The sequence below is a fragment of the Oncorhynchus nerka genome, linkage group LG10 (assembly GCF_034236695.1).
Source record: "Oncorhynchus nerka isolate Pitt River linkage group LG10, Oner_Uvic_2.0, whole genome shotgun sequence".
Classification (NCBI taxonomy): Eukaryota; Metazoa; Chordata; class Actinopteri; order Salmoniformes; family Salmonidae; genus Oncorhynchus; species Oncorhynchus nerka.
In genome coordinates, this window is record NC_088405.1 from 3484278 (window position 1) to 3505146 (window position 20869).

A 20869-nucleotide genomic window follows, 5' to 3' on the forward strand; every position below is an offset into this window, starting at 1 on the left:
ACACCAGTTCAATGTAACAGTGACAGGTTTAGGTTACTGTCATTCATATTCACCCAGTTCAATGTAACATCAATAGGTTTAGGTTACTGTCATTCATATTCACCCAGTTCAATGTAACAGTGACAGGTTTAGGTTACTGTCATTCATATTCACCCAGTTCAATGTAACAGTGACAGGTTTAGGTTACTGTCATTCAGTAACAGTGACAGGTTTAGGTTACTGTCATTCACATTCACCCAGTTCAATGTAACAGTGACAGGTTTAGGTTACTGTCATTCATATTCACCCAGTTCAATGTAACAGTGATGGGTTTAGGTTACTGTCATTCACCCAGTTCAATGTAACAGTGACAGGTTTAGGTTACTGTCATTCATATTCACCCAGTTCAATGTAACAGTGACAGGTTTAGGTTACTGTCATTCACCCAGTTCAATGTAACAGTGACAGGTTTAGGTTACTGTCATTCACCCAGTTCAATGTAACAGTGACAGGTTTAGGTTACTGTCATTCATATTCACCCAGTTCAATGTAACAGTGACAGGTTTAGGTTACTGTCATTCATTCACCCATTCACCCAGTTTAATGTAACAGTTCAATGTAACAGTGACAGGTTTAGGTTACTGTCATTCATATTCACCCAGTTCAATGTAACATGACAGGTTTAGGTTACTGTCATTCATATTCACCAGTTTAGGTTTAGGTTACTGTCATTCATATTCACCCAGTTCAATGTAACATGAATAGGTTTAGGTTACTGTCATTCATATTCACCCAGTTCAATGTAACAGTGACAGGTTTAGGTTACTGTCATTCATTCACCAGTTCAATGTAACATGACAGGTTTAGGTTACTGTCATTCATATTCACCCAGTTCAATGTAACATCAATAGGTTTAGGTTACTGTCATTCATATTCACCCAGTTCAATGTAACAGTGACAGGTTTAGGTTACTGTCATTCATATTCACCCAGTTCAATGTAACAGTGACAGGTTTAGGTTACTGTCATTCACCCAGTTCAATGTAACAGTGACAGGTTTAGGTTACTGTCATTCATATTCACCCAGTTCAATGTAACAGTGACAGATTCAGCCTATGACATGATACTCAAATGTTCCCTATACCCATCATGAAGTTGCTACAACCTAGTGAGAGAGAGAGAGAGAAGAACCCCAGTGTGTTCTGGGAGATGAGATGTTGTTTTACCCAGGAGTCTCCTCCATAATAATCTGAGCATGAAGGGTCTCACACACACATTTTTTCCATATCCCCAGTAGGGTTTCTCTCTGGGAGATATGTAGCTCTACTTAATGCCAGACAGACAGGTAAAATATGGTTCCTGTCACACACACACACACACACACACACACACACACACACACACACACACACACACACACACACACACACATTACTCTCTCTCTCTCTCTCTCTCTCTTGCATTGTAACGCTTAACTGATGTGGGATGTTACTGTGGATCTATCTGACAAGGATTCTGAGGAGAAGTTGGGACGTTAAAACAGGACACTGAGGAGAAGTTGGGACGTTAAAACAGGACACTGAGGAGGAGTTGGGACGTCAGGACACTGAGGAGGAGTTGGGACGTCAGGACACTGAGGAGGAGTTGGGACATTAAAACAGGACACTGAGGAGGAGTTGGGACGTTAAAACAGGACACTGAGGAGCAGTTGGGACGTCAGGACACTGAGGAGGAGTTGGGACGTCAGGACACTGAGGAGGAGTTGGGACATTAAAACAGGACACTGAGGAGGAGTTGGGACATTAAAACGACACTGAGGAGGAGTTGGGACGTCAGGACACTGAGGAGGAGTTGGGACATTAAAACAGGACACTGAGGAGGAGTTGGGCCATTTGATGCAGGTAGGTCCAATGTTAGTTTGTAACATTTCTCTGCTGTTCGTGTCACTGTTCCTATAAGCAACAGAGACCATTAAAAATGTTATTTATCAGTCTACAGTGCATTCGGAAAGTATTCAGACCCCTTGACCTTTTTCATATTTTGTACGTTACAGCCTTATTCTAAAATGTATTAAATCGTTTCCCCCCTCATCAATCTACACACAATACCCCATAATGACATCACCCATAATGACATCACAATACCCCATAATGACATCACAATACCCCATAATGACATCACAATACCCCATAATGACAAAGGAAAACCGGTTTTTAGACATTTTTGCAAATGTATACAATAAAAAAAGATGCAATATCACATTTACATAAATATTTAGACCCTTTACTCAGTACTTTGTTAAAGCACCTTTGGCAGCGCTTACAGCCTTGAGTCTTCTTGGGTATGACGCTACAAGCTTGGCAGCGATTACAGCCTCGAGTCTTCTTGGGTATGACGCTACAAGCTTGGCAGCGATTACAGCCTCGAGTCTTCTTGGGTATGACGCTACAAGCTTGGCAGCGATTACAGCCTCGAGTCTTCATGGGTATGACGCTACAAGCTTGGCAGCGATTACAGCCTCGAGTCTTCATGGGTATGACTCTACAAGCTTGGCAGCGATTACAGCCTCGAGTCTTCTTGGGTATGACGCTCGCTACAAGCTTGGCAGCGATTATAGCCTCGAGTCTTCTTGGGTATGACGCTACAAGCTTGGCAGCGATTACAGCCTCGAGTCTTCTTGGGTATGACGCTCGCTACAAGCTTGGCAGCGATTATAGCCTCGAGTCTTCTTGGGTATGACGCTACAAGCTTGGCAGCGATTACAGCCTCGAGTCTTCTTGGGTATGACGCTACAAGCTTGGCAGCGATTATAGCCTCGAGTCTTCTTGGGTATGACGCTACAAGCTTGGCAGCGATTCGCTCTGGATAAGAGCGTCTGCTAAATGACTTAAATGTAAATAGCCTCGAGTCTTCTTGGGTATGACGCTACAAGCTTGGCAGCGATTACAGCCTCGAGTCTTCTTGGGTATGACGCTCGCTACAAGCTTGGCAGCGATTACAGCCTTGAGTCTTCTTGGGTATGATGCTACAAGCTTGGCAGCGATTACAGCCTCGAGTCTTCTTGGGTATGACGCTACAAGCTTGGCAGCGATTACAGCCTCGAGTCTTCTTGGGTATGACGCTACAAGCTTGGCAGCGATTACAGCCTCGAGTCTTCTTGGGTATGACGCTACAAGCTTGGCAGCAAGTCTTCTTGGCAGCGATTACAGCCTCGAGTCTTCTTGGGTATGACGCTACAAGCTTGGCAGCGATTATAGCCTCGAGTCTTCTTGGGTATGACGCTACAAGCTTGGCAGCGGTTACAGCATCGAGTCTTCTTGGGTATGACGCTACAAACTTGGCAGCGATTACAGCCTCGAGTCTTCTTGGGTATGACGCTACAAGCTTGGCAGCGATTACAGCCTCGAGTCTTCTTGGGTATGACGCTACAAGCTTGAGCGATTACAGCCTCGAGTCTTCTTGGGTATGAGCCTACAAGCTTGGCAGCGATTACAGCCTCGAGTCTTCTTGGGTATGACGCTACAAGCTTGGCAGCGATTACAGCCTCGAGTCTTCTTGGGTATGACGCTACAAGCTTGGCAGCGATTACAGCCTCGAGTCTTCTTGGGTATGACGCTACAAGCTTGGCAGCGATTACAGCCTCGAGTCTTCTTGGGTATGACGCTACAAGCTTGGCAGCGATTACAGCCTCGAGTCTTCTTGGGTATGACGCTACAAGCTTGGCAGCGATTACAGCCTCGAGTCTTCTTGGGTATGACGCTACAAGCTTGGCAGCGATTACAGCCTCGAGTCTTCTTGGGTATGACGCTACAAGCTTGGCAGCGATTACAGCCTCGAGTCTTCTTGGGTATGACGCTACAAGCTTGGCAGCGATTACAGCCTCGAGTCTTCTTGGGTATGACGCTACAAGCTTGGCAGCGATTACAGCCTCGAGTCTTCTTGGGTATGACGCTACAAGCTTGGCAGCGATTACAGCCTCGAGTCTTCTTGGGTATGACGCTACAAGCTTGGCAGCGATTACAGCCTCGAGTCTTCTTGGGTATGACGCTACAAGCTTGGCAGCGATTACAGCCTCGAGTCTTCTTGGGTATGACGCTACAAGCTTGGCAGCGATTACAGCCTCGAGTCTTCTTGGGTATGACGCTCGCTACAAGCTTGGCGGCGATTATAGCCTCGAGTCTTCTTGGGTATGACGCTACAAGCTTGGCAGCGATTATAGTCCACTCAGCCCTCAAATAAGTGGACACTTCTGATGGCGTATCATGATGTGTGACTAGTATACACTTGCAGGGCGAGGGGCGAAGGAGGCAGGAATGATTTTAAATGGACCATCATTGGCCGGAAATTCGTCACTCGTTCATCCCGCGATGATTGTGTTTTCAGCCACCAGTAACTTGTGGGTGCTTTATATGTGTTCCAGTCAATTATGATTGCAAGTCTACATATATTAAATATATAATTATAAATTTACGCCTACTGTATGATAGCTAGCAAACGAATTAGCTAACTGACGTTAGCCTGCCTACTGTATGATAGCTAGTAAATGAATTAGCTAACGTTAGCCTGCCTACTGTATGATAGCTAGTAAATGAATTAGCTAACATTAGCCTGCCTACTGTATGATAGCTAGTAAATGAATTAGCTAACGTTAGCCTGCCTACTGTATGATAGCTAGTAAATTAATTAGCTAACGTTAGCCTGCCAAGCTGGAACTTCTGAAGAAGGAAAATGTTTTATTTCTACAATTTCCAAAAGATAACCAAACCAAAACGTGTTTGTGCCGTCATCTGCGTTAGTAGCACAATTTCGAACTTATTTACATTCATTTTTACTTACACTTGTATGTTGACTTCTCCATTGATATTATTTTTACGTTTTGGCACTTTTCGTCAATCGTCACAAATTGAATTATGGGGAGTTTCAGGCCCCGGAGTGAACATAATTATACACTCGCAAAGCCGACTAAAAACGAGGGCTGAGGGCCTCACGTGCAATCTTCCCTTGCTTGGCTAATCATTTGGACCACCCTCCAAGATGGCGACGGGGATTCCCCAAGGGAATAAGGCAAGGGTAAGTGGACAAGGGGGTGTCTTTTCAGTGTTTGGACCGCAGCCACTGTGTAAGTCTATGGAAGGGGTTGAGAACCATGAGCCTCCTAGGTTTTGTATTGAATCAATGTACACAGAGGAGGACGGAAGCTAGCTTGTCCAGAAGCCACTCCTGCGTTGTCTTGGCTGTGTGCTTAGGGTCGTTGTCCTGTTGGAAGGTGATCCTTCACCCCAGTCTGACATCCTGAGCGCTCTGGAGCAGGTTTTCATCAAGGTTCTCTCTGTACTTTGCTCTGTTCGTCTTTCCCTTCACGCTGACTAGTCTCCCAGTCCCTGAAAACATCCCCACAGCATGATGCTGCCACCACCATGCTTCACCGTAGGGATGGTGCCTGGTTTCCTCCAGATGTGACGCTTGGCATTCAGGCCAAATAGTTATTGAGAATCTTGATTCTCATGGTCTGAGTCCATTAGGTTCCTTTTGGCAAACTCCCAGCGGGCTGTCATGCGCCTTTTACTGAGGAGTGGCTTCGTCTGGCCACTCTACCATAAAGGGTTAGGGTTCATTCCCAGCGGGTTGTCATGTGCCTTTTACTGAGGAGTGGCTTCGTCTGGCCACTCTACCATAAAGGCCTGATTGGTGGAGTACTGCAGAGATGGGAGAACCTTCCAGAAGGATAACCATCTCCACAGAGGAACTCCTTAGGAGCTCTATCAGAGTGACCACCAGTTCGGTGGTTCCAAACGTCTTCCACTTAAGAATGATGGAGACCACTGTGTTCTTGGGGACCTTCAGTGCTGCATACATTTTTTGGTACCCTTCCCCAGATCTGTGCCTCGACATGGTCTTGTCTCGGAACTCTACGGATAATTCCTTCGACCTCATGGCTTGGTTTTTGCCAAGCACTATTTACTGTGGGGCCTTATATAGACAGGTGTGTGCCTTTCCAAATCATGTCCAATCAGTAGAATTTACCATAGGTTTACGCCAATCAAGTTGTAGAAGCATTTCAAGGAAGATCAATGGAAACAGGATGCGCCTGAGTTCAATTTCCAGTCTCATAGCAAAGGGTCTGAATACTTATGTAAATAAGGTATTTTTTTTCTCCATTTTTAATAACATTTCTGAAATGTCTAAATACCTGTTTTCGCTTTGTCTATATGGGGTAGGGTGTGTATATGGGGTAGGGTGTCTATATGGGGTAGGGTGTCTATATGGGGTAGGGTGTGTATATGGGGTAGGGTGTGTATATGGGGTAGGGTGTGTATATGGGGTAGGGTGTCTATGGGGTAGGGTGTCTATATGGGGTAGGGTGTGTATATGGGGTAGGGTGTCTATATGGGGTAGGGTGTCTATATGGGGTAGGGTGTCTATATGGGGTAGGGTGTGTATATGGGGTAGGGTGTGTATATGGGGTAGGGTGTCTATATGGGGTAGGGTGTGTATATGGGGTAGGGTGTCTATATGGGGTAGGGTGTCTATATGGGGTAGGGTGTGTATATGGGGTAGGGTGTCTATGGGGTAGGGTGTCTATGGGGTAGGGTGTCTATATGGGGTAGGGTGTCTATATGGGGTAGGGTGTGTATATGGGGTAGGGTGTCTATATGGGGTAGGGTGTCTATATGGGGTAGGGTGTCTATGGGGTAGGGTGTGTATATGGGGGGTGTCTATATGGGGTGTGTATATGGGGTAGGGTGTCTAGGGGTGTGTATATGGGGTAGGGTGTGTATATGGGGTAGGGTGTGTATATGGGGTAGGGTGTCTATATGGGGTAGGGTGTCTATATGGGGTAGGGTGTCTATATGGGGTAGGGTGTCTATATGGGGTAGGGTGTCTATATGGGGTAGGGTGTCTATATGGGGTAGGGTGTCTATATGGGGTAGGGTGTCTATATGGGGTAGGGTGTCTATATGGGGTAGGGTGTGTATATGGGGTAGGGTGTCTATATGGGGTAGGGTGTCTATATGGGGTAGGGTGTGTATATGGGGTAGGGTGTCTATATGGGGTAGGGTGTCTATATGGGGTAGGGTGTCTATATGGGGTAGGGTGTCTATATGGGGTAGGGTGTCTATATGGGGTAGGGTGTCTATATGGGGTAGGGTGTCTATATAGGGGTAGGGGGTGGGTGTCTATATGGGGTAGGGTGTCTATATGGGGTAGGGTGTCTATAGGGTGTCTATATGGGGTAGGGTGTCTATATGGGGTAGGGTGTCTATATGGGGTAGGGTGTCTATATGGGGTAGGGTGTCTATATGGGGTAGGGTGTCTATATGGGGTAGGGTGTCTATATGGGGTAGGGTGTCTATATGGGGTAGGGTGTCTATATGGGGTAGGGTGTCTATATGGGGTAGGGTGTCTATATGGGTGTAGGGTGGGTGTCTATATGGGGTAGGGTGTATATGGGGTAGGGTGTCTATATGGGGTAGGGTGTGTATATGGGGTAGGGTGTCTAGGGTGTCTATATGGGGTAGGGTGTGGGGTAGGGTCTATATGGGGTAGGGTGTCTATATGGGGTAGGGTGTCTAGGGTGTCTATATGGGGTAGGTGTATGGGGTAGGGTGTCTATATGGGGTAGGGTGTCTATATGGGGTAGGGTGTCTATATGGGGTAGGGTGTGTATATGGGGTAGGGTGTCTATATGGGGTAGGGTGTCTATATGGGGTAGGGTGTAGGGGTAGGGTGTCTATATGGGGTAGGGTGTCTATATGGGGTAGGGTGTGTCTATATGGGGTAGGGTGTCTATATGGGGTAGGGTGTCTATATGGGGTAGGGTGTATATGGGGTAGGGTGTCTATATGGGGTAGGGTGTGTATATGGGGTAGGGTGTGTATATGGGGTAGGGTGTCTATGGGGTAGGGTGTCTATATGGGGTAGGGTGTCTATATGGGGTAGGGTGTCTATATGGGGTAGGGTGTCTATATGGGGTAGGGTGTGTATATGGGGTAGGGTGTCTATATGGGGTAGGGTGTATATGGGGTAGGGTGTCTATATGGGGTAGGGTGTATATGGGGTAGGGTGTCTATATGGGGTAGGGTGTGTCTATGGGGTAGGGTGTCTATATGGGGTAGGGTGTCTATATGGGGTGGGGTAGGGTGGGGTAGGGTGTCTATATGGGGTAGGGTGTCTATATGGGGTAGGGTGTGGGTGTATATATGGGGTAGGGTGTCTATATGGGGTAGGGTGTAGGGGTAGGGTGTATATGGGGTAGGGTGTCTATATGGGGTAGGGTGGGGTAGGGTGTCTATATGGGGTAGGGTGTCTATATGGGGTAGGGTGTCTATGGGGTAGGGTGTCTATATGGGGGTAGGGTGTCTATATGGGGTAGGGTGTCTATATGGGGTAGGGTGTCTATATGGGGTAGGGTGTCTATATGGGGTAGGGTGTCTATATGGGGTGTGTATATGGGGTAGGGTGTCTATATGGGGTAGGGTGTCTATATGGGGTAGGGTGTCTATATGGGGTAGGGTGTCTATATGGGGTAGGGTGTCTATATGGGGTAGGGTGTGTATATGGGGTAGGGTGTCTATGTCTATGGGGTAGGGTGTCTATATGGGGTAGGGTAGGGTGTGTATATGGGGTAGGGTGTCTATATGGGGTAGGGTGTCTATATGGGGTAGGGTGTCTATATGGGGTAGGGTGTCTATATGGGGTAGGGTGTCTATATGGGGTAGGGTGTCTATATGGGGTAGGGTGTGTATATGGGGTAGGGTGTCTATATGGGGTAGGGTGTCTATATGGGGTAGGGTGTCTATATGGGGTAGGGTGTCTATATGGGGTAGGGTGTCTATATGGGGTAGGGGGGTGTGTCTATATGGGGTAGGGTGTCTATATGGGGTAGGGTGTGTATATGGGGGTGTCCAGGGGGTGGGTGTATATGGGGTAGGGTGTCTATGGGGTGTGTATATGGGGTAGGGTGTCTATATGGGGTAGGGTGTATATGGGGTAGGGTGTCTATATGGGTGTGTGTATATGGGGTAGGGTGTCTATATGGGGTAGGGTGTCTATATGGGGTAGGGTGTGTATATGGGGTAGGGTGTCTATATGGGGTAGGGGTAGGGGTGGGTGTCCATATGGGGTAGGGTGTCTATATGGGGTAGGGTGTCTATATGGGGTAGGGTGTGTATATGGGGTAGGGTGTCTATATGGGGTAGGGTGTCTATATGGGGTAGGGTGTCTATATGGGGTAGGGTGTCTATATGGGGTAGGGTGTCTATAGGGGGTAGGGTGTCTATATGGGGTAGGGGTGTCTATATGGGGTAGGGTGTCTATATGGGGTAGGGTGTCTATATGGGGTAGGGTGTCTATATGGGGTAGGGTGTCTATATGGGGTGTGTATATGGGGTAGGGTGTCTATATGGGGTAGGGTGTCTATATGGGGTAGGGTGTCTATATGGGGGGTAGGGTGTCTATATGGGGTAGGGTGTCTATATGGGGTAGGGTGTCTATATGGGGTAGGGTGTCTATATGGGGTAGGGTGTGTATATGGGGTCTATAGGGTGTCTATATGGGGTAGGGTGTCTATATGGGGTAGGGTGTCTATATGGGGTAGGGTGTCTATATGGGGTAGGGTGTATGGGGTAGGGTGTCTATGGGGTAGGGTGTCTATAGGGTGTCTATATGGGGTAGGGTGTCTATATGGGGTAGGGTGTCTATATGGGGTAGGGTGTCTGGGGTAGGGTGTCTATGGGGTAGGGTGTCTATATGGGGGGTGTAGGGTGTGTCTATATGGGGTAGGGTGTCCATATGGGGGGTGTCTAGGGGTAGGGTGTATATGGGGTAGGGTGTCTATATGGGGTAGGGTGTATATGGGGTAGGGTGTCTATATGGGGTAGGGTGTCTATATGGGGTAGGGTGTCTATATGGGGTAGGGTGTCTATATGGGGTAGGGTGTCTATATGGGGTAGGGTGTCTATAGGGTGTGGGGTAGGGTGTCTATATGGGGTAGGGTGTCCATATGGGGTAGGGTGTCTATATGGGGTAGGGTGTGTATATGGGGTAGGGTGTCCATATGGGGTAGGGTGTCTATATGGGGTAGGGTGGGGTAGGGTGTCCATATGGGGTAGGGTGTCTATATGGGGTAGGGTGTCTATATGGGGTAGGGTGTCCATATGGGGTAGGGTGTGTATATGGGGTAGGGTGGGGTAGGGTGTCTATATGGGGTAGGGTGTCTATATGGGGTAGGGTGTCTATATGGGGTGTCTAGGGTGTGTCTATATGGGGTAGGGTGTGTATATGGGGTAGGGTGTCCATATGGGGTAGGGTGTCTATATGGGGTAGGGTGTCTATATGGGGTAGGGTGTCTATATGGGGTAGGGTGTATGGGGTATATGGGGTAGGGTGTCTATATGGGGTAGGGTGTCCATATGGGGTAGGGTGTCTATATGGGGTAGGGTGTCTATATGGGGTAGGGTGTCTATATGGGGTAGGGTGTCCATATGGGGTAGGGTGTCTATATGGGGTAGGGTGTGTATATGGGGTAGGGGGGTAGGGTGTATATGGGGTAGGGTGTATATATGGGGGGGGTGTCTATGGGGTAGTATATGGGGTAGGGTGTGTATATGGGGTAGGGTGTATATGGGGTAGGGTGTCCCCATATGGGGTAGGGTGTGTATATGGGGTAGGGTGTCTATATGGGGTAGGGTGTCCATATGGGGTAGGGTGTGTATATGGGGTAGGGTGTCCCCATATGGGGTAGGGTGTCCATATGGGGTAGGGTGTGTATATGGGGTAGGGTGTCTATATGGGGTAGGGTGTCTATATGGGGTAGGGTGTGTATATGGGGTAGGGTGTGTATATGGGGTATATGGGGTATACCCCATATAGTGTATATGGGGTAGGGTGTGTATATGGGGTAGGGTGTATATGGGGTAGGGTGTGTATATGGGGTAGGGTGTCCATATGGGGTAGGGTGTGTATATGGGGTAGGGTGTCTATATGGGGTAGGGTGTCTATATGGGGTAGGGTGTGTATATGGGGTAGGGTGTGTATATGGGGTAGGGTGTGTATATGGGGTAGGGTGTCTATATGGGGTAGGGTACCCCATGGGGTAGGGTGTCTATATGGGGTAGGGTGTGTATATGGGGTAGGGGTGTATATGGGGTAGGGTGTCCATATGGGGTAGGGTGTCTATATGGGGTAGGGTGTGGGGTAGGGTGTGTATATGGGGTAGGGTGTCCATATGGGGTAGTGTCTATATGGGGTAGGGTGTCCATATGGGGTAGGGTGTATATGGGTAGGGTGTGTATATGGGGTAGGGTGTGTATATGGGGTAGGGTGTCTATATGGGGTAGGGTGTGTATATGGGGTAGGGTGTCTATGGGGTAGGGTGTCTATATGGGGTAGGGTGTCCATATGGGGTAGGGTGTCTATATGGGGTAGGGTGTCTATATGGGGTAGGGTGTCTAGGGTGTCCCCATATGGGGTAGGGTGTGTATATGGGGTAGGGTGTCTATATGGGGTAGGGTGTCTATATGGGGTGGGGTGTCTATATGGGGTAGGGTGTGTATATGGGGTAGGGTGTGTGGGGTAGGGTGTCTATATGGGTAGGGTGTCTATATGGGGTAGTGTGTATATGGGGTAGGGTGTCTATATAGGGTGTTAAAATCACCTATATGGGGTAGTGTGTGTATATGGGGTAGGGTGTCTATATGGGGTAGGGTGTCTATATGGGGTAGGGTGTGTATATGGGGTAGGGTGTCTATATGGGGTAGGGTGTGTATATGGGGTAGGGTGTCTATATGGGGTAGGGTGTGTATAGTTTGATGAGGATTTTGTATTTATTTAATCCATTTAGAATAAAGCTGTAATTTAACAAAATGTCAAAAAAATCACGGAGTCTGAATACTTTCCAAATGCACTGTATAATTGTGTGTGTGTGTGTGTGTGTGTGTGTGTGTGTGTGTGTGTGTATGTGTGTGTGTGTGTATGTGTGTGTGTGTGTGTGTGTATGTGTGTATGAGTGTGTGTGTGTATGTGTGTATGTGTGTGTGTGTGTATGTGTATGTATGTGTGTGTGTGTATGTGTGTGTGTGTGTGTGTGTGTGTGTGTGTGTGTATGTGTGTGTGTGTGTGTGTGTGTGTGTGTGTGTGTGTGTATGTGTGTGTGTGTGTGTGTAGGGATGACACCACTGATTGCCTGGCTGATGGTGTTTCTCTGTGATCTGACAGCAGGTAATGTAATTCTGCACCCTATTTTATGTTTACCTTTATTTTACTAGGCAAGTCAGTTAAGAACACATTCTTATTCTTATTTATTTAACCATTATTTAACCAGGAAGGGCTCATTGAGATTAAAATCTATTTTTCAAGAGCGCCCTGGCCAAGATAGGCAGCACCAAGTCATTACAAAAAAATTACAGACAGACAACATGAAAAACTACAAGTAATCTAGTAAAAACCATTGAATTCGCAAGAGTATAAAACAGCAAATTAAAAACATTGACAGGTCAGGGAATCAGCCTCAAAATCCTTCATCAGTGATTTAAAATCACCAATCAGGACAAGTTCTTCCAGTTTAAAAGTAGTTTGTAAGGTGTTCCAAGACAATGGCGCAGAGTACATAAAGCCCTTTTACCAAATTCAGTTCGGACATTTGGAACAGTTAGCAGGATAAAGTCCAGCGAACGAGTACCCACCACATTTCTGAACAATAAAAATGCACAAATAGGTAGTAAACCCAAAATGGCTTTGTAAATAAAAGTATACCAGTGACTGAGCCTAGGAGTGACTAGAGAAGGCCAGCCAACCCTGGTATATAAAGTGCAGTGGTGTGTAATGGCTTTGTAAATAAAAGTATACCAGTGACTGAGCCTAGGAGTGACTAGAGAAGGCCAGCCAACCCTGGTATATAAAGTGCAGTGGTGTGTAATGGCTTTGTAAATAAAAGTATACCAGTGACTGAGCCTAGGAGTGACTAGAGAAGGCCAGCCAACCCTGGTATATAAAGTGCAGTGGTGTGTAATGGCTTTGTAAATAAAAGTATACCAGTGACTGAGCCTAGGAGTGACTAGAGAAGGCCAGCCAACCCTGGTATATAAAGTGCAGTGGTGTGTAATGGCTTTGTAAATAAATAAAGTATACCAGTGACTGAGCCTAGGAGTGACTAGAGAAGGCCAGCCAACCCTGGTATATAAAGTGCAGTGGTGTGTAATGGCTTTGTAAATAAAAGTATACCAGTGACTGAGCCTAGGAGTGACTAGAGAAGGCCAGCCAACCCTGGTATATAAAGTGCAGTGGTGTGTAATGGCTTTGTAAATAAAAGTATACCAGTGACTGAGCCTAGGAGTGACTAGAGAAGGCCAGCCAACCCTGGTATATAAAGTGCAGTGGTGTGTAATGGCTTTGTAAATAAAAGTATACCAGTGACTGAGCCTAGGAGTGACTAGAGAAGGCCAGCCAACCCTGGTATATAAAGTGCAGTGGTGTGTAATGGCTTTGTAAATAAAAGTATACCAGTGACTGAGCCTAGGAGTGACTAGAGAAGGCCAGCCAACCCTGGTATATAAAGTGCAGTGGTGTGTAATGGCTTTGTAAATAAAAGTATACCAGTGACTGAGCCTAGGAGTGACTAGAGAAGGCCAGCCAACCCTGGTATATAAAGTGCAGTGGTGTGTAATGGCTTTGTAAATAAAAGTATACCAGTGACTGAGCCTAGGAGTGACTAGAGAAGGCCAGCCAACCCTGGTATATAAAGTGCAGTGGTGTGTAATGGCTTTGTAAATAAAAGTATACCAGTGACTGAGCCTAGGAGTGACTAGAGAAGGCCAGCCAACCCTGGTATATAAAGTGCAGTGGTACGTAAGGGTTTTGCTGTTTAAAATAAATCTCAATGTGCCATGGTAAAGGGTGTCAATTGATCTTAAACACTGAGCAGAAGCATTCATATATAAAATATCGCCATAGTCTAGTAAAGGCATAAATGTAGCTGATACTAGCATCCTTCTGGCTTCAAAAGAAAATCAGGCCTTATTCCTAAAATAAAATCCCAATTTCAACTTCAATTTTTTTGTAAATTGTTGAATATGCAATTTAAAAGAGAGGCCATCATCAATTAAAATTCCAAGATATTTATATGAGGTTACAACCTCTATCTCCTTGCCCTGACAGGTAGTAATAGGTGAAAGGTTCAGAGGTCTATTTCTTGCTTTAGAAAACACCATTAGTTTAGTTTTGTCAGTATTTACATTTACATTTAAGTCATTTAGCAGACGCTCTTATCCAGAGCGACTTACAAATTGGTGCATTCACCTTATGACATCCAGTGGAGCAGCCACTTTACAATAGTGCATCTAAATCTTTTAAGGGGGGTGAGAAGGATTACTTTATCCTATCCTAGGTATTCCTTAAAGAGGTGGGGTTTCAGGTGTCTCCGGAAGGTGGTGATTGACTCCGCTGTCCTGGCGTCGTGAGGGAGTTTGTTCCACCATTGGGGGGCCAGAGCAGCGAACAGTTTTGACTGGGCTGAGCGGGAACTGTACTTCCTCAGTGGTAGGGAGGCGAGCAGGCCAGAGGTGGATGAACGCAGTGCCCTTGTTTGGGTGTAGGGCCTGATCAGAGCCTGGAGGTACTGAGGTGCCGTTCCCCTCACAGCTCCGTAGGCAAGCACCGTGGTCTTGTAGCGGATGCGAGCTTCAACTGGAAGCCAGTGGAGAGAGCGGAGGAGCGGGGTGACGTGAGAGAACTTGGGAAGGTTGAACACCAGACGGGCTGCGGCGTTCTGGATGAGTTGTAGGGGTTTAATGGCACAGGCAGGGAGCCCAGCCAACAGCGAGTTGCAGTAATCCAGACGGGAGATGACAAGTGCCTGGATTAGGACCTGCGCCGCTTCCTGTGTGAGGCAGGGTCGTACTCTGCGGATGTTGTAGAGCATGAACCTACAGGAACGGGCCACCGCCTTGATGTTAGTTGAGAACGACAGGGTGTTGTCCAGGATCACGCCAAGGTTCTTAGCGCTCTGGGAGGAGGACACAGTGGAGTTGTCAACCCTGATGGCAAGATCATGGAACGGGCAGTCCTTCCCCGGGAGGAAGAGCAGCTCCGTCTTGCCGAGGTTCAGCTTGAGGTGGTGATCCGTCATCCACACTGATATGTCTGCCAGACATGCAGAGATGCGATTCGCCACCTGGTCATCAGAAGGGGGAAAGGAGAAGATTAATTGTGTGTCGTCTGCATAGCAATGATAGGAGAGACCATGTGAGGTTATGACAGAGCCAAGTGACTTGGTGTATAGCGAAAATAGGAGAGGGCCTAGAACAGAGCCCTGGGGGACACCAGTGGTGAGAGCACGTGGTGAGGAGACGGATTCTCGCCACGCCACCTGGTAGGAGTGACCTGTCAGGTAGGACGCAATCCAAGCGTGGGCCGCGCCGGAGATGCCCAACTCGGAGAGGGTGGAAAGGAGGATCTGATGGTTCACAGTATCGAAGGCAGCCGATAGGTCTAGAAGGATGAGAGCAGAGGAGAGAGAGTTAGCTTTAGCAGTGCGGAGCGCCTCCGTGATACAGAGAAGAGCAGTCTCAGTTGAATGACTAGTCTTGAAACCTGACTGATTTGGATCAAGAAGGTCATTCTGAGAGAGATAGCGGGAGAGCTGGCCAAGGACGGCACGTTCAAGGGTTTTGGAGAGAAAAGAAAGAAGGGATACTGGTCTGTAGTTGTTGACATCGGAGGGATCGAGTGTAGGTTTTTTCAGAAGGGGTGCAACTCTCGCTCTCTTGAAGACGGAAGGGACGTAGCCAGCGGTCAGGGATGAGTTGATGAGCGAGGTGAGGTAAGGGAGAAGGTCTCCGGAAATGGTCTGGAGAAGAGAGGAGGGGATAGGGTCAAGCGGGCAGGTTGTTGGGCGGCCGGCCGTCACAAGACGCGAGATTTCATCTGGAGAGAGAGGGGAGAAAGAGGTCAGAGCACAGGGTAGGGCAGTGTGAGCAGAACCAGCGGTGTCGTTTGACTTAGCAAACGAGGATCGGATGTCGTCGACCTTCTTTTCAAAATGGTTGACGAAGTCATCTGCAGAGAGGGAGGAGGGGGGGGAGGGGGAGGAGGATTCAGGAGGGAGGAGAAGGTGGCAAAGAGCTTCCTAGGGTTAGAGGCAGATGCTTGGAATTTAGAGTGGTAGAAAGTGGCTTTAGCAGCAGCGACAGAAGAGGAAAATGTAGAGAGGAGGGAGTGAAAGGATGCCAGGTCCGCAGGGAGGCGAGTTTTCATCCATTTCCGCTCGGCTGCCCGGAGCCCAGTATTGAGGATAAGCTTCAATTGACACAAGGTATGTTGAACAGTATAAAAAGCAGTGCAAGTTCTGGAAAGCTTTTGTAAGAGACGAGGCACAACAGTAAATAACAGTATCATCAGCATAAAAATGAAGTTGTGCAGTTTGGACATTTTTTGTCTAAATAATTTATATAAATAGTGAATAAAACAGGACCAAGTACAGAGCCTTGGGGCACACCATTCAAGACATACAATTTAACAGACATAAGCCCATCAAATTGAGTGCACTGCGTTCTATCAGACAGATAGTTAGCAAACCATGCAACTGCTTGCTCCGAAAGACCTTCACTCGACAATCTCTGCCTTAGTATATCATGATGAACTGTATCAAAAGCCTTAGAGAGATCAATAAAAAGTGAGACACAGTGCTGTTTTTTGTCAAGGGCTTCATTGATATAATTTAAAACCTTCATGGCTGCTGTAATTGTGCTATGCTTCTTCCTGAAGCCCGATTGGTACATTGATAAAATAGAGTTAGTAAATAAAAACTCTTTTAGCTGTTCACTTACAAGGGTTTCAAGTATTTTCTATGACGGCCTAGGAACAGTGGGTTAACTGCAGAGCAAGAGATTTGTTCCAGATTTGTTCCTTCCCATAGCTCCGGTCCCGTAGCTCCGGTCCCATAACTCCGGTCCCATAGCTCCGGTCCCGTACCGCTGGTCCCGTAGCTCCGGTCCCGTAGCTCCGGTCCCATAGCTCCGGTCCCGTAGCTCCGGTCCCGTAGCTCCGGTCCCGTACCGCCGGTCCCGTAGCTCCGGTCCCGTAGCTCCGGTCCCATAGCTCCGGTCCCGTACCGCTGGTCCCATAGCTCCGGTCCCATAGCTCCGGTCCCATAGCTCCGGTCCCGTACCGCTGGTCCCATAGCTCTGGTCCCATAGCTCCGGTCCCATAGCTCCGGTCCCATAGCTCCGGTCCCGTACCGCTGTTCCCATAGCTCCGGTCCCATAGCTCCGGTCCCATAGCTCCGGTCCCGTACGGCTGGTCCCGTACCGCTGGTCCCGTAGCTCCGGTCCCATAGCGCCGGTCCCATAGCTCCGGTCCCATAGCTCCGGTCCCGTACCGCTGGTCCCGTAGCTCCGGTCCCGTAGCTCCGGTCCCGTAGCTCCGGTCCCGTACCGCTGGTCCCATAGCTCCGGTCCCGTACCGCCGGTCCCGTAGCGCCGGTCCCGTACCGCCGGTCCCATAGCTCCGGTCCCGTACCGCTGGTCCCGTAGCTCCGGTCCCATAGCTCCGGTACCGTACCGCTGGTCCCGTACTGCTGGTCCCGTAGCTCCGGTCCCGTAGCTCCGGTCCCATAGCTCCGGTCCCGTAGCTCCGGTCCCGTACCGCTGGTCCCGTAGCTCCAGTCCCGTAGCTCCTGTCCCATAGCGCCGGTCCCATAGCGCCGGTCCCATAGCGCCGATCCCATAGCTCCGGTCCCGTAGCTCCGGTCCCGTACCGCTGGTCCCGTACCGCTGGTCCCGTAGCTCCGGTCCCATAGCTCCGGTCCCGTAGCTCCGGTCCCGTACCGCTGGTCCCGTACCGCTGGTCCCGTAGCTCCGGTCCCGTAGCTCCGGTCCCGTAGCTCCGGTCCCATAGCTCCGGTCCCGTAGCTCCGGTGCCGTACCGCTGGTCCCATAGCTCCGGTCCCGTAGCTCCGGTCCCATAGCTCCGGTCCCATAGCTCCGGTCCCGTAGCTCCGGTCCCATAGCTCCGGTCCCATAGCTCCGGTCCCATAGCTCCGGTCCTAAGAGGGAGTAGCACAGATACGCTGATAGTTAAGAGGGAGGAGCACAGATACGCTGACAGGTAAGAGGGAGTAGCACAGATACGCTGACAGGTAAGAGGGAGGAGCACAGATACGCTGATAGGTAAGAGGGAGGAGCACAGATACGCTGATAGGTAAGAGGGAGGAGCACAGATACGCTGATAGGTAAGAGGGAGGAGCACAGATACGCTGATAGGTAAGAGGGAGGAGCACAGATACGCTGATAGGTAAGAGGGAGGAGCACAGATACGCTGATAGGTAAGAGGGAGGAGCACAGATACGCTGACAGGTAAGAGGGAGGAGCACAGATACGCTGACAGGTAAGAGGGAGGAGCACAGATACGCTGACAGGTAAGAGGGAGGAGCACAGATACGCTGACAGGTAAGAGGGAGGAGCACAGATACGCTGATAGGTAAGAGGGAGGAGCACAGATACGCTGACAGGTAAGAGGGAGGAACACAGATACGCTGACAGGTAAGAGGGAGGCGCACAGATACGATGATAGGTAAGAGGGAGGAGCACAGATACGCTGATAGGTAAGAGGGAGGACAACTTCACTATCCATAACACCTTTACTATCCATAACACCTTCACTATCCATAACACCTTTACTATCCATAACACCTTCACTATCCATAACACCTTCACTATCCATAACACCTTCACTATCCATAACACCTTCACTATCCATAACACCTTTACTATCCATAACACCTTCACTATCCATAACACCTTCACTATCCATAACACCTTCACTATCCATAACACCTTCACTATCCATAACACCTTCACTATCCATAACACCTTCACTATCCATAACACCTTCACTATCCATAACACCTTCACTATCCATAACACCTTCACTATCCATAACACCTTTACTATCCATAACACCTTTTTCAAAAACAATGTTAAGAAAACTCTGTCTGAACACACAGATAAAGACAGCAGAAGGCTTGTGGATCTGGTTTGGGTTGGCTCTGATTCTGTGTGTGTGTGTGTGTGTGTGTGTGTAGGGGTGGAGCGTCCTGAGGTGATGTGTCGTCGGTCCTGTGAGGAGCTGAATGATCTGTTATCAGAGCTGCATGGCCTCCACATCGTTACCACTAGTCTGCTGCACGACCTTCAGAGAGCTGTAAGACACACAGACACATACAGACAGGGTTGGCTAGGTTACTTCCTAAATGGAATTCGTTACAGTTACTGGTTACCTGTCCTAACTAGTAATCAGTGATGTAACTTTTGGATTACTCAAACTCAGTAACGTAATCTGATTACATTCAGTTACTTTTAGATTACTTTCCCCTTAAAGAGGCATTAGAAGAAGACAACAATGTATGTAACCAATTGAACAACATCTATTGCAGGATAAATGAATGTTAATGTTTACATAGCTGGCCATATATGGATGTTAAATTTTACTTTATGGATTGGTTAAGTAGGCTTCTTCTAACCCATCGCTTTCTACTACATATAATAACATGATTAAACCATATCTTTACATTAAAAACCAAAGCTTATCAGAATTCCACTCATTCCAATAAATGTTATACCCCTTGATCTTCAAGAACAGGACTTGGAAATATGGAAGTATTGATTAGCCTAATAGTTTTACCTGAGCATGACCCACCTGAGCATAGCCAGCCCTACTCTGTTGTTTATGATTTAGTTGTCATGGAGAACTGAATGGGCTCATTGATTAAAGTTGAAAAATAAATGCCTCACTCATGGAATGGCTTTGAGCACTACTGAAAAGTGCTATTTACATGTGAATAATAAATGCAATACGCTTCATTTGCTGTCGGCCTCTTGTTGAACTTTGTCTTGGTGACACTTTGATATCTTCATAATATGCAGTACGCTTCATTTGCTGTCGGCCTCTTGTTGAACTTTGTGTTGGTGACACTTTGATATCTTCATAATATGCAGCTGTTTAAAGGGCAAGTCCACAGATGAAACAATAACAAAACGACCTCCCCGCCTCTGTTTTGGTAAAAAGCTGAGGGATGGGCCTGGAGAAATGTAACCACTCTCAGAGTAATAGACAGAGCTGTGGATGCAAGGACAGACCATCCATGATATCAACACTATAGTTATAACCATGTTATGAGGCTGTACAGGACTAACACTATTGTTTTAACCATGTTATGAGGCTGTACAGGACAGACCATCCAGGACTAACACTATTGTTTTAACCATGCTATGAGGCTGTACAGGACAGACCATCCAGGACTAACACTATTGTTTTAACCATGTTATGAGGCTATACAGGACTAACACTATTGTTTTAACCATGTTATGAGGCTGTACAGGACTAACACTATTGTTTTAACCATGTTATGAGGCTGTACAGGACTAACACTATTGTTTTAACCATGCTATGAGGCTGTACAGGACTAACACTATTGTTTTAACCATGTTATGAGGCTGTACAGGACTAACACTATTGTTTTAACCATGTTATGAGGCTGTACAGGACTAACACTATTGTTTTAACCATGTTATGAGGCTATACAGGACTAACACTATTGTTTTAACCATGCTTATGAACACTATTGTTTTAACCATGTTATGAGGCTATACAGGACTAACACTATTGTTTTAACCATGCTATGAGGCTGTACAGGACTAACACTATTGTTTTAACCATGTTATGAGGCTATACAGGACTAACACTATTGTTTTAACCATGTTATGAGGCTGTACAGGACTAACACTATTGTTTTAACCATGTTATGAGGCTGTACAGGACTAACACTATTGTTTTAACCATGTTATGAGGCTATACAGGACTAACACTATTGTTTTAACCATGTTATGAGGCTGTAC

The 20869-nt window shown here is 47.6% G+C and overlaps 1 protein-coding gene across 1 annotated transcript in view; it reads left to right on the forward strand.

Moving 5' to 3' along the window:
• Positions 1 to 1306: 1306 nt before the first annotated feature.
• LOC135573634 (thrombospondin-2-like) overlaps positions 1307 to 20869 on the forward strand; it is an 81324-nt gene continuing 61761 nt past the window's right edge. Inside the window, exons 1-3 of the mRNA XM_065022928.1 lie at positions 1307 to 1879; positions 12144 to 12197; positions 19057 to 19175. Coding sequence (XP_064879000.1) covers positions 12146 to 12197; positions 19057 to 19175 — 171 coding nt within the window. The 5' untranslated portion in view covers positions 1307 to 1879; positions 12144 to 12145. The remainder of the gene's footprint in view (positions 1880 to 12143; positions 12198 to 19056; positions 19176 to 20869) is intronic.